This window comes from Panthera tigris, chromosome C2, assembly GCF_018350195.1.
Source record: "Panthera tigris isolate Pti1 chromosome C2, P.tigris_Pti1_mat1.1, whole genome shotgun sequence".
Classification (NCBI taxonomy): Eukaryota; Metazoa; Chordata; class Mammalia; order Carnivora; family Felidae; genus Panthera; species Panthera tigris.
Genome location: NC_056668.1, coordinates 273,767 through 287,907, shown reverse-complemented (window position 1 = coordinate 287,907; position 14,141 = coordinate 273,767). Strand labels below are relative to the sequence as shown.

At 40.6% G+C, this 14,141-nt stretch overlaps 1 protein-coding gene across 4 annotated transcripts in view; it reads left to right on the top strand.

The window, feature by feature from the left end:
• The window catches only part of DIP2A (disco interacting protein 2 homolog A), a 116,769-nt gene that overhangs the window by 47,886 nt on the left and 54,742 nt on the right, over positions 1–14,141 (top strand). For all 4 annotated transcript variants that reach the window (XM_042956561.1, XM_042956563.1, XM_042956562.1 and 1 more), the window contains 2 exons: positions 2,994–3,122; positions 13,002–13,121. In XM_042956561.1, the coding sequence (XP_042812495.1) occupies positions 2,994–3,122; positions 13,002–13,121 (249 nt within the window). The remainder of the gene's footprint in view (positions 1–2,993; positions 3,123–13,001; positions 13,122–14,141) is intronic.

Genomic DNA, 14,141 nt, shown 5'->3' with positions numbered 1-14,141 from the left:
TCACGTGGTGCCGTCAGTATTGTCGCAGTTAACTTCTCAACCCTTCTCAGCCCCCCTCTTTTCTAGATATGGAAGGAAGACAGAAAGGTTGTAACTTGCCTGGGCTCACACAGCTGGCCTAGCGGTGAAGCCAGGGCTGATAAAGTTTTCTTGATTCCTATTCATTTTCTTTGCTGTTAGCTGTTCTGCTAAAACTGGAATGGTGCAGCAGCCATGCACCCATGATAGGCTGCTGTTTTCGGTGGGGTCCTGTAGGCTGAACAACCACCCCCTCCCCTTCCAGCAGGTGTGGGCTCAGAGCCTGAGCTGCCTTGGTGTGAAGTCTTGGTCATTGGGCTGGGCTGGGAGTAAATTGGATGGCATCTCAGCATCATCTGTGGACACATCACCGACGCTCTTCACTTTTTATTTGTTGCATCAGTGCAGGAAACCTGCACATTTCTGTTGAGCTTGTGTCTTATAACCGTGACGTAGCCTTCCATGAGAACCCACGACACCTCATCTTGCTTCCGGCACACAGGGAGGCGGCTGCTGAGGTCACTGGGTGGCAGCAGCTGGGGCTCCAGAAAAGGCCCCTTTGGGAAACAGCCGGCCCCGGCTGTTCCTGCAGTTCTCCTAGACGCCCTGTGGACGCCTAATGCTCACTGCTCACCCTTCCTCAGGCAGGTTTTCAGGGGATAGCTTATAAAACAGCTTTCGCACGGATACGTTTTTTTCTCTGTCACAGTGCTTTGACTTATTGGAAATACACAGATATCTCCAATGTGAGGAAAACAGTAGTTTTTGAATGTTCTTTCATCTTATTCCTGCTACCTGATCTCTGTTCTCCGTGAGATGGTGTAGGAAGGTAAAACTGTATTAGCCATTGCCGAGCTGTTGGAAACCCTGCTTCCTGGTGGGTTGGAGATAAAAGCATATCTAGCGTGAGAAACTGGCCACAGTTCACAGTGTGTAACTAGGCAGCCCTTGACTTCCCCGCGGTCGTGTGGGGTCTTTTAACAAAGCACTTAGCTGTAAGGAGTGTGCATTCTGTGAAAGGCCCAGGTGTGAAGGTTTCTGCGGAGATGTGTTACGGCTGTGGATGGAGGACCCCTGACTTCGGCAGGTGTGGCTGCGACCCTCTTTTCTCCCATCCCATTCACATGGCCTCTCATGTACATTATGTGATCAATTCTTGTAAATTTTAAAAATCTTAACTGCGGATTATAGCCTTCGTATGCTAAATGTTCACTGGATATAGTTGACTTGAGTTCCTAAATCTGAAAATACTTACCTTCCCTCTCCTTATTATAAAAATCATCCTTTTAGTTTTTAGCACTGGAGAATTCTTCAGTTGGGCTAAGGAAAGTGATACAAAAAGAAGAAGAATGTATTAGGTAAAAAAATTTTGAGGGACAATATATTAGGTTAAGGTAATTTGTAAAAATATATCACCTTCAATTTTAGAGTAAGGAAATCAAATCCATAAAACATTGGGGCACAGCTATAAATACCTATATTTAGAAGTAGTATTTCCAGTTGTAGTAGTTCATTTAAAAAAAATTTGTTAATGTTTATTTTTGAGAGAGAGAGAGAGAGAGAGAGAGAGAGAGAGACAGAGCATGAGCAGGGGAGGGGCAGAGAGAGAGGGAGACACAGAATCTGAAGCAGGCTCCAGGCTCTGAGCTGTCCGCACAGAGCCTGATGCGGGGCTCGAACTCACAGGCCGTGAGATCGTGACCTGAGCCGAAGTCCGACGCTCAGCCGACTGAGTCACCCAGGCGCCACTATAGTAGTTGATTTTTATTTTGAATGTTTGTTTATTTTTATGTAGCGATTTTACAACTGCTTTGTAGTTGAGATTACCATTAATGCCTTTCTTCATGAATATTGTTAGAATCATTTATTCTTTTTGCTAGACATGGAAGGGTAGGGAAATTTCTTTCTACATGGAGAGAACTTTGTGTTAGGCAAACTTTAAAATGCTAATTTCATCAACATCATGCTTTTTCAAGGGTTGTGACAGCTCTGTCATTAAATTAGATTTTTCCAAATGGTGTTTTCTGCTGTGTAAATAGTGAGTTTGGGTTTTGTTTCCATATAATTTCATCTTTCTATATATTTAAAAAAAGATTTTAGTTTGCATTCTGCCTGGGAAATGAAGTGATAGGTAAGCGGTAGGAATTGAGACGTCAGAAGCACCAGAGTGGGGCCTGCGGTCGCAGGAGCACGCGTTACAAGCCCAAATGGACCACGTGTCTGTCCCGATGGCCCTAGTGCAGGTGCCACACTCACGCTCACGCCTCAGCAGCCCGTAATCAACCAGTGTTCCGACAGATACACGTGCCATATGATAAAGATTTAACCCCAAAATGTGCGTTCAGACAATAGAAGGAGTGATTTTAAACATTTCTGCAGTTTAATGTCATTTGTCTTTAACCATGATGTTAACACCTTCTGCTCTGAGAACTTGACTGAAGTCTCCTAATAGTGAGATGTGTTGACCTGGCAGGGGATAATTTTTATCTTTGTAGGCTTATTCTTTGGAGCCTGTAAAGGTCTTGTGTCTTTGTGCCATCCAACATACTTTTTGGGGGAGCTGGGGATAGTTTTTGGAACCTGGCTATTTTTTTCATAATACAACAAAAATGATCCAATGACAATTGATTTGAAATGTGTTTCTGCTTCATTGAAATTTCTAACTAACTCAGTCCTGTGAAAGGCAGTCTCACCTGCCCTGTCAGAGCACTGTCGTCGGGGGTTCTGGCCGAGATCCCTTTGAGAACCCAGCAGCCCACGTGACACAGCCTTCCATGGCCCACGTCTGGGAGCTCAGAGTTCACAGGGTCCCGTTTTGTCTTAGTCAACCAGAGAAAAACAAAATTAATCAGAATACCACATTCCTTGCTTTGAGCTCAGCTAGTGAAGCTTTAGTTGACTGCGGTTTAAAGAGCAACTCAATACACTTTCGAATCGATAGCCACTCTTATTTGGGGTTTGTTTTTCCAAAGCAGATCTGCACTCTGCCCCTCCTGATGTCACCACGGGTCTTGTGGAGCTTCCGCACTGTGAGCGTCCGCAGCTGGCTTCTGTGAGAGGCGTCCCTCGGGGCTACAGCGGCAGCGTCCTGGAAACTGCGGGTGGTGAGCACGCCTCTCTTTCTCCTGTGGACAGCAGAGCACAGTCTTTCTCTTCAGGGACTGAGCCTCGCTTTAGTGAATTTGCTTTAGCAAGCTTGAGCCAGCCACTAGTTACCGTCCTTCAGCGCGTGTGAACTGAGGCCAGCGTGTGTGGTGCCTGTGATTACAGGGAGCCTCATGGGGAGAAATGGTTGTGAGTCCCTGGAATTGGGCAGAGAGGGAAGAAGAGTAGGGAGGAGAAAACCTCCACATTTAAACTGGATCCACAAGGAGTTTGGGTCTATAAAACAGGAGGAAAACGAGAGACCGTGGGCAGCCTCTTTGTTGGACTCCGTGTGGCCTTAGTGTGAGAGCACCCTGCCCCTGACACACCGGTGCCTGTGCCCCCTGTGTGCACAGTCTGAGAAACGGGCACAGCAGCAGTCAGGGCTTCAGACGTGCAGGCCCGAAAGGCCTTGATCTTCACAGCGTCCTCATTTATACCATTTCCTTTTGAAATAGTTTCCAGTGTCTTTTATCCAAATCATGTGAAGTTTTTTTTTTTCCCCAATGTATCAGATTTGAATTGCAGGAAACTTCAGACGATCTTAGATCTAAGGCTTTAATGTGTGTTTGGATACTCCTAAGTGGCAGATCAAATTTTGTCAAGGTCTTTTACCTCCTTATCCAGATGCAACAGGTAAATACTGACTCAACATGAAGCCGGCTATTGGTTAGGTAGATTTTTTTTATTTGATTATATTTTTTAAAAGTTCAAGAGCTTAGTTGAGTTATAACTGACATGCGATCAATTGCACATATTTGAAGCGTGCAATTTTATAAGTTTTACTATTAAAAAATTTTTTTTAAGTTTATTTATTTCGAGTGGGGGGAGAGAGAGATGGAGAGAGACAGAGGGAGAGAGAAAACGAGGTGGGGAAGGGGCAGAGAGAGAGGGAGAGAGAGAATCCCAAGTAGACTCCATGCTGTCAGTGCAGAGCTCAACATGGGGCTCAGACTCACAAATCATGATCATGACCTGTACTGGGATCAAGAGTTGGACGCTTAATTGACTGAGCCACCCAGGCATCCCTAATTTTGTGTTTTAAGATGTATGTATACCTGTGAAACCATTCTTGTGATCAAGATAGTGAACACATACACCCAGCATTCCTAAAAGTTTCCTTGTGTCCCTTTGTAATACCTCCCTTCTACCCATTTTGGCTTCCCCCATGCTTTAGGCAACACTGATTTATTTTCTGACACTATAAATTAATTTTCATTTTCTGGAATTTTATAGAAATAGAATCACGCAGTTTTTACTCTTTGTTATGTGGCTTCTGCTACTCTACATAAGTATTTTGAGATTCATACATGTTCTTGGATGTTTCAGTAGTTCGTTCCTTTTACTGATAAGTAGTGTTTCATTTCACGGATGTACCACACTTTATCTGTCCACCTATTGATGGATATTTGGGTTGCCTCCAGTTTCTGGCTATTACAAATAAAGCTGCTATGAATATTCTTATACAAGTTTTTGTGTAGAAGTATGCTTTCATTTGTTTTGGGTCAATACTTAGGAATAGAATGACTGGATCATATGCTTAACTTTCTAAGAAATTGCCAAACGGATTTCCAAAGTGGTTGTACCATTTCACATTCCCATCACGGGTGATGAGACTTCTGGCTCCGCTACATCTTTGCCTGCAGCTGGGATTCTTGGCTTGTTAATCTTAACCACCCTTCCAGGTGTGTGGAGGTGTCTGCTTGTAGTGTTAATTAGCATCTCCCTAAACACTGAGGCAGTGGGGCGTCTCTTCATGTGTCTGCCATCTGTGTGTCTTTTTAGAAGCGTCTGTTCAGATCTTTTGCTTATTTTTTTTAATGTGATGTTTTCTTAGTAAGTTTCGAGAATTCTTTATATGTTCTGGATTCAAGTTCTTTATCAGGTATATACTTTGGATTTTCTCGCAGCCTATGGCTTTTTTTTTTTTTTTTTCATTCTCTTAACAGTGACTCTCAAGGAGTAGAAGTTACTAATTTTTATGAAGTCCAGTTTACCTGTGTTTTCTTTTATAGATCCTACTTTTATGTCATATCTAAGATATATTTTCCTAACCCAAAGTCATAAAGGTTTTCTATGTTTTCTCCTAGAATTTTATAGCTTTAGGTTTTACATGTAGATCTATGATCCATTTTGAGTTAATTTTAGTCTAAGTACAAGGTATGAGTCAGAGTTCCCGTGTTTGCATGTGGGTGTCCAGTGTTCTGGCCTTGTTTGTTCTAAAGCCCAGTCTTTCCCCACTGAGCTCCTTTGCATCTTTAATGAGAATCGGTGGACCATATCTGAGAGAGATCTGTTCCTGGCTCTCTTTCCTGCCCTATGGCTGTGTTTGTCCATCCTTATGCCAGTACCACACCATCATGGTTACTGTGCTTTTATAACAAAGGTTGATATCATGCAGTTTGTCTTCAAACTCTGCTTTTCATTTTAAAATTTGCTTTGGCTATTTCAGCTCCTTTGCATTTGAATATATATTTCTAAATCTGTTTGTTTTTTTCTACCAAAATTCCTGAAGGATTTTGACTGATATTTTACTGACTGTAGATCAGTTCAGAGAGAATTGGAATCTTAATAGTATATATTTCAGTCGATAAACACAGTATATCTTTCCATTTATTTGGCTTTTAAAAACTTTTCCAGCATTGTTTTGTAGCCTTCGTTATACAGGTGTTGTACCTATTTTGTTAAGATTATTCCCAAATAGTATTTTGGACACTATTATAAATAGTATTTTAAATTTTTTTCAGTTGTTTATTACTAGTCTATAGAAATGCATTTGGTTTTTGTATGTTGTCCTTTTATTAGTTCCAGTAATTTTTTTGGTAGATTCCTTAAGATTCTATATGTTTGACCATTTTGTCTATGAATAGATTTTTACTTTTCTTTGCAAAGTTTTTGTCTTTAGGAGCATTTATTTTTCTGGCTATATTGCCATGTGTGTAAGATTTCCAGTTGTGTCAATAAGAGATATTGAAAGTGGATGTGACTTGCCTTGTTTCCAACTGTGGGGGGAAGGCATCCACTTTTTCATGTTTGAATGATGATGTTAGCTGTGGGTGCTCTTCGTTAGGAAGCTCCCTTTTTTTCCTGATTTCCTGAAAATTTTTATCATGGCTTTAGTTAAATGATTTTATTTTCATCTATTAAACTCGTGTGGTTTTTCTTTTGTAGTTTGTAGTAAATTTCATTAATGTAGTAAATTTCATTGATTTTTGAATGTTAAACCAAAGTTATATTCTCAGGATAAACCCTACTTGGTTATCATGCATATTTTTTCTATATTCAGGATTTGATTTGCTAACATTTTTTAATTTTTTTTTTTTTTTTGAGTGAAAGAGCATGTGTGTGAGTGGGGGAGGGACAGAGAAAGAGAGAGAATCCAAGCAGGCTCCATGCTGTCAGCGCAGAGCCCAATGCGAGGTTCAGTCTCATAAACTGTGAGATCATGACCTGAGCCAAAATCAAGAGTCATACGTTTAACCGACCAAGCCACCCAGACACCCTGATTTGCTAATATTTGTTTTTAAGGATTTTGTGTCTGTGTTCAAGATACATAGTAGCCTGTAGTTTTGGTTTTATTTTTTCTTGTAATATCTTTGTCTGCTCTTGGTATCAGGATAATGCTCATCTCAAAATGGATTGAGAAATGTTCCTTCCTCTTCTACTTTCTAATCAGAGAACGTGAATTTTTCTATTCTTGAGTCAGTTTTGTGTCTTTGAAAGAATTTGATCATTTCATCTGTACTTTCTAATTTAGGCATAATTAGTTCATGATATTCCTTTATTATCCTCTGATGTACATGAATTGGTGGTGCTATCCCCTCTTTTATTTCTGGTAGTAGTAATTAGTGTCTTTTCTCTCTCTCTTTTTTAAGTAGGTCCCATGCCCATTGTAGACTTTGAACTGATGACCTTGAGATTGAAAGTAGCATGCTCTACCAACTGAGCCAGACAGACGCCCTAGTGTTTTCTGTCTTTTTATCTTGATCATTGTAGCTAAAAAGTTCATTGAATTTTATTTATCTTTCAAAGAACTGGTTTGGGTTTAATTATTTTTTTCTATTGTGTTTATTTCTAATCTTGTATTTTTTTTCCTTCCTTTTTTCTACTTATTTTCAGTTTACTTTGCTTTCCCTTTTTTCATTCCTTGAGGTAGAAACTTAGATCATTGAATTAGACCTTTCTTGTTTCCTAATGAAAGTATTTAAAACTTTAAATATCCTTCTAAGAGCTGTTTTAGTATCCCACATATTTTGATATGTTCTTTTCCTTTTAAAAATTCAATTCTAGATATTTTTTATTTTCTCTCATGCTTTCCATTTTGGCCCATGATTTATTTAGAAGTATGTTGTTTAATTTCAACAGATTTGCAAATATTGCAGGTATATTTCTCTTAAATATACTATATAATTCAACTCCTTCTAAATATATTGAAAATTTTAAAAACTTTTTTAATGTTTTATTTATTTTTGAGAGAGAGAGAGAATGAGCAGGGGAGGGGCAGAGAGAGAAGGAGACAAAATCTGAAACAGGCTCCAGGCTCTGAGCTGTCAGAGCCTGACGCGGGACTCGAACTCATGAACCACAAGATCGTGACCTGAGCTGAAGTCCGATGCTTAACTGACTGAGCTACTCAGGCGCCCCTTGAAACTTTTTAATGGCCTAGCACATGGTCTGTTTCTGTGAGTGTTCTACTTGAAAATAATGTTGTTGGGTAGCTTTTCTGTGAATGAATATTACATCCAGTTGGTTGATACTTTAGTTTGAGTCTTCTCTAGCCTTACTGATTTTCTGCATGCTTTTTCTATATTTTGCTGAGGGGGGTATTGAATTTCCAACTATAATTGTGGATTTGTCTGTTCTTTTAGATCTGTCACTTTGTGTTTTGTGTATTTTGAAGTTCTGTTATTATGTGCATACGTATTTAAAATTGCTATGTCTTGATGGATTGGCTGCTTTATCATTACAAAATGATCCTTAGTGATATTTCTTATTCTGACATTTTCTTTGTTATTATTATGGTTGCCTTCAGCTATTTTATTAGTATTAGTTACACGACAAATCTTTTTATCTTTTTACCCTACCTAGGTCTTTTAAATTAAAGTGTATTTCTTATAATTAGTATTTTATTCATTCTTATACTTTCTTTTAGCAGGTAGCCATTTACTTCATTGGAGTCTTTGGACCATTTATAGTCAGTTTTAATGAGCTATTTGGTTGGGTTTAAATCTATGATCCTGCTCTATTTTCTGTTTCACACATCTGTTAATTTCACTCCCTTACCTGATTTCTTTTGGTTTATATTCTATTTTATATTCTATTTTCTCTCTCTCTCCCTCTCTTTCTTTCTCTCTCTCTCTCTCTCTCTCTCTCTGTCTCTCCTTTTTTTTCCCCCAGTGGTTACTCTGTGACTTACAATATACATCTTTACCTCATCACTGTATGCCTTCACATAATATTATACCGCCTCAATGTGGCAAAGATTGTATTTTTAGTAAATGTTATTGGGGCCATTGGAAAGCTAGTTGGGAAAAGTTAAACTTAGATTCTTTCCCCACACCGCTGAGAAAGGCAAAACTCAAAAAGAATCAGATATCTAAACATAAGAAATGAAGAATAAAAGGAAAAAAATTGATGAATTTTCTTTAACCTGGTTATAAGTAAAGGCTTTCTAAATTTAATTTTATTTTTGAATGTTAAACCAAAGTTATAGTCTCAGGATAAACCCTACTTGGTTATCATGCATAATTTTTTCTGTATTACGGATTTGATTTGCTTTTTTTTTTCTTTTCTTTTTTTTTTTTTTTTTTTTTTGAGTGAGAGAGCACATGTATGAGCAGGCGAGGGACAGAGAGGGAGAATCCCAAGCAGGCTTCAGGTTCTGAGCTGTCAGCACAGAGCCCGACACAAGGCTCAAACCCACAAACCACGAGATTATGACCTGAGCCAAAATCAAGAGTTGGGCACAACCAACTGAGCCACCCAGACGGCCTGAAACTAAAAAAATTCTTAACAAAAATATCCCCATAAAGAGAAAAAAAGAAAAAAAAAAATATCCCCATAGAGAGTCACAAGAAGAATTGACAAACTAGGAGTAACTATTTACAGTGTGTGTGATAGGTAAAGGTCTGATGTTTCTAATATCAAACAGACTCTTAAAAATAGGAGGAAAAGACCCCAAATTCTATGAATTGCCAGTCTGCAAACTATGGCATATACTGGCATTCTGCTTTTGCAAATAAAGCTTTATTGGGACATGGCCATGCCCACCCATTCCCATGTCATCTGTGCTGCTTTTGCCCCAGAATTGCAGAGTAGGGTGATTGCAACCAAGACTGTGCCCACTGCCCAGAGTGCTTCCTATCTAGCTCTTTAAGAAAAGTTTGCCAACTCCTAGTATAGGAAAATGGGCAAAAAATATGCACAGCCAATTCATAAGATCTAAAAATAGCTCTTGAACATCATGTTCAGCCTTTTTTATAATTACAGAAATACACTGTTGGTGGGAATGCAAAATAGTTAAACCTCTTTGGAATAGAAATTGGTAAAATATATATATTTGGATCCAGCAAGGCCAATGTAGGAATTTACTCTGAACACACATTTCCAAAACTAAGGAAATACATGTGCACAAAATAATTCTTTGTAGCACCACTTATAATTGCACAATATTGGAAACTATGTAGCTCTCCAAGCCTCACAAATTGGTTGAATAAACCTAGGATGTTCACATTGCGGGGTACTATGCAGCTGTCAGAAATAATGAGAAAGCTTTTTATGACTTGGAATGAGGTGTTTTTCCAGGAGATGTTAAGTGGAAAAGCCAAAAGTAAAAGAGTGGTTCTAGTATGCCACCTTTTGTGTGAGCAACAAGGGAACACAGCAAAGCCTGTATGTGTGTAGAAGGGGCGCAGGAAGGACAGACCAGAAAGCAATGAAGCTGGTCGCCCCCAGAGGTGGGATGGGTGGGTGAGTGAAAGTTCAGTGACATTGTTTTGAGTTTGTCTTAATATGGTTTTGACTTTTAGAAGTTTGTTAGTGTAATAAAAAATTCAAACCATAGACTTGAAGTATAGGAAGAGGGGGAAACCCCTTAAACTGAAAGCAAGTAGAAATAAACCCAGTCATATTCCTGTGAAGTATCATAGCCACATTTAAGGGGGTGACAGAGAGAGAGGCAGAATAGGTAAGCTGTGACACAGTACTGGACCATACGCCCACAGTCTTGGACAAAGTTAGGTGTGAACAGCAAAGAAATCTTGTTTTTTGTTTTAATTTTTAAAGTTTATTTATTTAGTTTTGAGACAGAGGTGGGGGCGGGGGGGAGAGAGAGAGACAGGAGGGCAGAGAAAGAAAGGGAAAGAGAGAATCCCAAGCAGGCTCCATATTGTCAGCACAGAGCCTGATGTGGGGCTCAAACCCACGAACCGTGAGATCACAACCTGAGCCAAAATCAAGAGTCGGACACAACAGACTGAGCCCCCAGGTGCCTCGAAATCTTGAACTCTTGCTTGTTTGTTTTTGTAGCAGTATAGGTTATGCGACTTAGAAATTATTTTATATACATGATAATATTGAGCAAAAGTGTTGATATTATTGGGAGCCAGGATTCCTACTGTGGAAGAAAGAAAGTCCAAATATGAGTGGGAAAGGCAAGAAGAACCTGTGGGGTGGATTGGGATTGGAAGTATTGGTGTGGATTCATTGTTCCTGAGATTTAAATATGTGTCTATTTATGCTTTCTGTGTGCACATGCACATTGCCATCGAGTGTCCATGAATACATGCGTGTGTCCATGAATACACACTATGAATGCATAGTGTACTTTTTTAGCTCTGTATTCCAAAAGTGGCACAGACGCTGTGGTGGTAATGAGCACACCTAGCAGCCAGATCTTGATCTTCAACATCTTTCCCACACAGGAGAATGAGGGCTTCTGCGAGAAAGAGCTAATTCAGGGCTGGAGCATGGTAGCATAAGATGACTCTGAGGCATCTTATGACAGGGTGTAAGGCAGTGCTTTAAAAAATGATGGGGGCAGGGGTGGCTCGGTCGGTTGGGCGTCCGGCTTCGGCTCAGGTCATGTTCTCACGGTTCATGGTTAGAGCCCCACGTCAGGCTGTGTGCTGACAGCTCAGAGCCTGGAGCTTACTTCCAATTCTGTGTCTCCCTCTCTCTGGCCTTCCCCCGCTCACACTCTGTCTGTCTCTCTCTCAAAAATAAATGAACATTTAAAAAAACTAAAAAATGATGGGGGCATGTCACAGGTCAACTCACATAGGATCCCACTGGCCAAGTCTGGGACAATTTGTACATCAAAATAGTTAAGAACCATATGCTTTAGAGCAGTTGAGCAGTGCATGAGTCACTCCTGATGATAGATAGATAGATAGATAGATAGATAGATAGATAGATAGATAGATAACAGACAGAATGTTGATGGGTAAAGTTAAATGAGGTGCTAAAGTTGGAAAATAATTTTGCAACCATTGCAGTAAAAACTTGCTTCTGGCAAGAATGATCCAATGTCTGTTAAATGCAGGGAGAAAATTCTATGAGGATTAGGATATTTGTATGGTCTTCAAGTGCCTTCTCACACATTGCATATTAGTTGCAGAAGAAAAAATAGTGACAATCAGTGTAGAACCCAGACAGCGTTTTGGGTGATGAAAATCTGTCCCTGTGAGGATAATCTGGACATGATATTTGGGTAGTATTTCAGCCAGGAATGCAGCACCTGGATTGAATCATGAGAAAACCTCAAGCAAACTCAAAATGAGGAATGTTCTACTCAATAAAACAAAAGAACTGGATTCTTTCAAAATGTGAATGTCTTAAAGGACTAAGAAATGTTCCAGATCAAAGGAGAGTAGACAGGCAATGACTAAGTTCTTGGTTCTAGAACTTGGCTGGCTTCAGGTTGGAGGACGGGGATACTGTGGAAGGATGTTAGGGCATCAGCTGCTGTGCTTGCCCTTGGACAGCGGGGTGTGTCTGAGGCTTGGGGCCCTGCTTACCTGTCCTCCCAGGCAGTGCTGTTGACCGGTGCCCTTGGCCATCACCTGCTGTGTTAACCTTAGAGCACTTATCAACCTTCCCACTGTTCTTGTTCACTTACATGTGTATATATTTCTGCTTGTTTTCACCCAGCAGGTGGTGAGCTGAGGACAGACTCTTATCTGTCATTTTGCTGCTTTACATCTCCCAGAACAACATTTCTTAATAATTACTAAGGAACACCAAAGAACTTTTAGTTTGGGTGGCTTAAATCTCCTGATATTTATCATATTAGAAGTTAAAACTAAAGATTTAAAAAATATTTATGAATCCATTCAAAAATAGCATTAGGAAACTCATCACATCTTCATATAAATACCACATATTTATGGAAGAATTTCTAAAATGGAGATTTGGTGAGAAGAATGGGCCTGTTCTCCAGTGCAGCCAGTCTCCCTTGCAGCCAGCATGATGGAGGCACCTGGGCCCTGCGCCTTGTCCCCATTCAGTCGGCTGTGGCTCACATGATGTGGGGCTTCTGGAAGACTTGCTGTGTGCTGTGAGGAGGGAGGGAAGGACAGTAGCCTCATGAACCCCTGAAAGGGTCCCTGGACCACTTTGAAAATCACTAGCTTAAAAAAAGTTCTAGCTCCCAGAAGGCCTTCAGTAAATATTTGTTGAATGAATTAATGAATTGCAAAGTGGCTGCGTGGTGGGGCCAGTGCTTGGTTGGATTTATGAATTCCAATGTGTTCGTGCAGTTGGTCACTAGGCCCCGTCTCCACATCCTATCTCTGGAGGGATGGCGACCTCTGGCCTCATTGCTCCTCTTCCCCTGGCAGGTGTCCCTGTGAACAGCAGAGTGTCCTCCAAAATCCAGCAGCTTCTCAATACCCTGAAGAGGCCAAAGCGCCCTCCGCTGAAGGAGTTCTTTGTGGATGATTTTGAGGAGCTGTTGGAAGGTGAGAGATCTCGGACTGGCTCTCGTGTCTGAACGGGGTGGCTGTCACGTCCAGGGTTGTGGGCAAATGTGCATCATGCAAGGTCACACTGTGACATTACAACACACCGAAATGACCCTCCCTCTGTTTCCAGCCCCTATGGTCAGCGTGTGTCATGGTGAATTCAGCAGCACATGTGACTGCTGGCTTTATTTGAACAGGGAAAAAAACACATTGCTCATAGTTAAGGGACTTAAGATTTTTCTATGCCTCTGATCCAGTGCTTAGTACTTGGTTACAAGAATACTCCTAAGGTTTCATTTTATTTACGTTATTTCAATTTTTTTTTTTTAAGTAGACTCCATGCCCAACATGGGGCTTGAACTCAACCCTGAGATTGAGAGTTTCACGCTCTACTGACTGACCCAGCTGGGTGCCCCCATTATTTCATTTTTTGTTTAAACTTTAATTCTGAAATACTTGTCTTCCCATGATTTAAAAGTGTATTTTTGGCATAGTTTTGGCCCTTTTTCAGAAATTTAGTCTCTCATTTATGAATGAGATATACATTTAGGAAAAAAGAATATAGATTTATTTGTAAAAGAAAATGACCAAGAAATAGGAAGGAGTATAAACCTATAGAAAAGGGACAGAAATAAAGCCTAGTATAAGGTGCAAGTGTGCTCATGTGTCAAGAGCCATGGGGCGCACGGCCAGCTCGCCCCTCTGCCCCTCGCCTCTGCTGTGCAGTGTTTGCCCTGCCAGCCCCCACCAGGTGTCTCCTCACTGAGGGTCAGACACAACTTTTAGGGCATCGCTTTCCCCTTTGTCATCAGATAACACAGATGCAGAGCGCAGTGGTATAAATGCTGTTCCGAGCAGTCTTTCTTACATGTGGACAAATGTTGGCTACACGGCCACTGGAAACATAAGAGATTTTACTTTGTTTTCTCTTTCAACCTGGTGATGGGTGGTTTGCATGCGCAGACTGAAACGCGACTCTGCTCACTTTTGTCCTTTATAAGTGGGACCCGCGCCTGG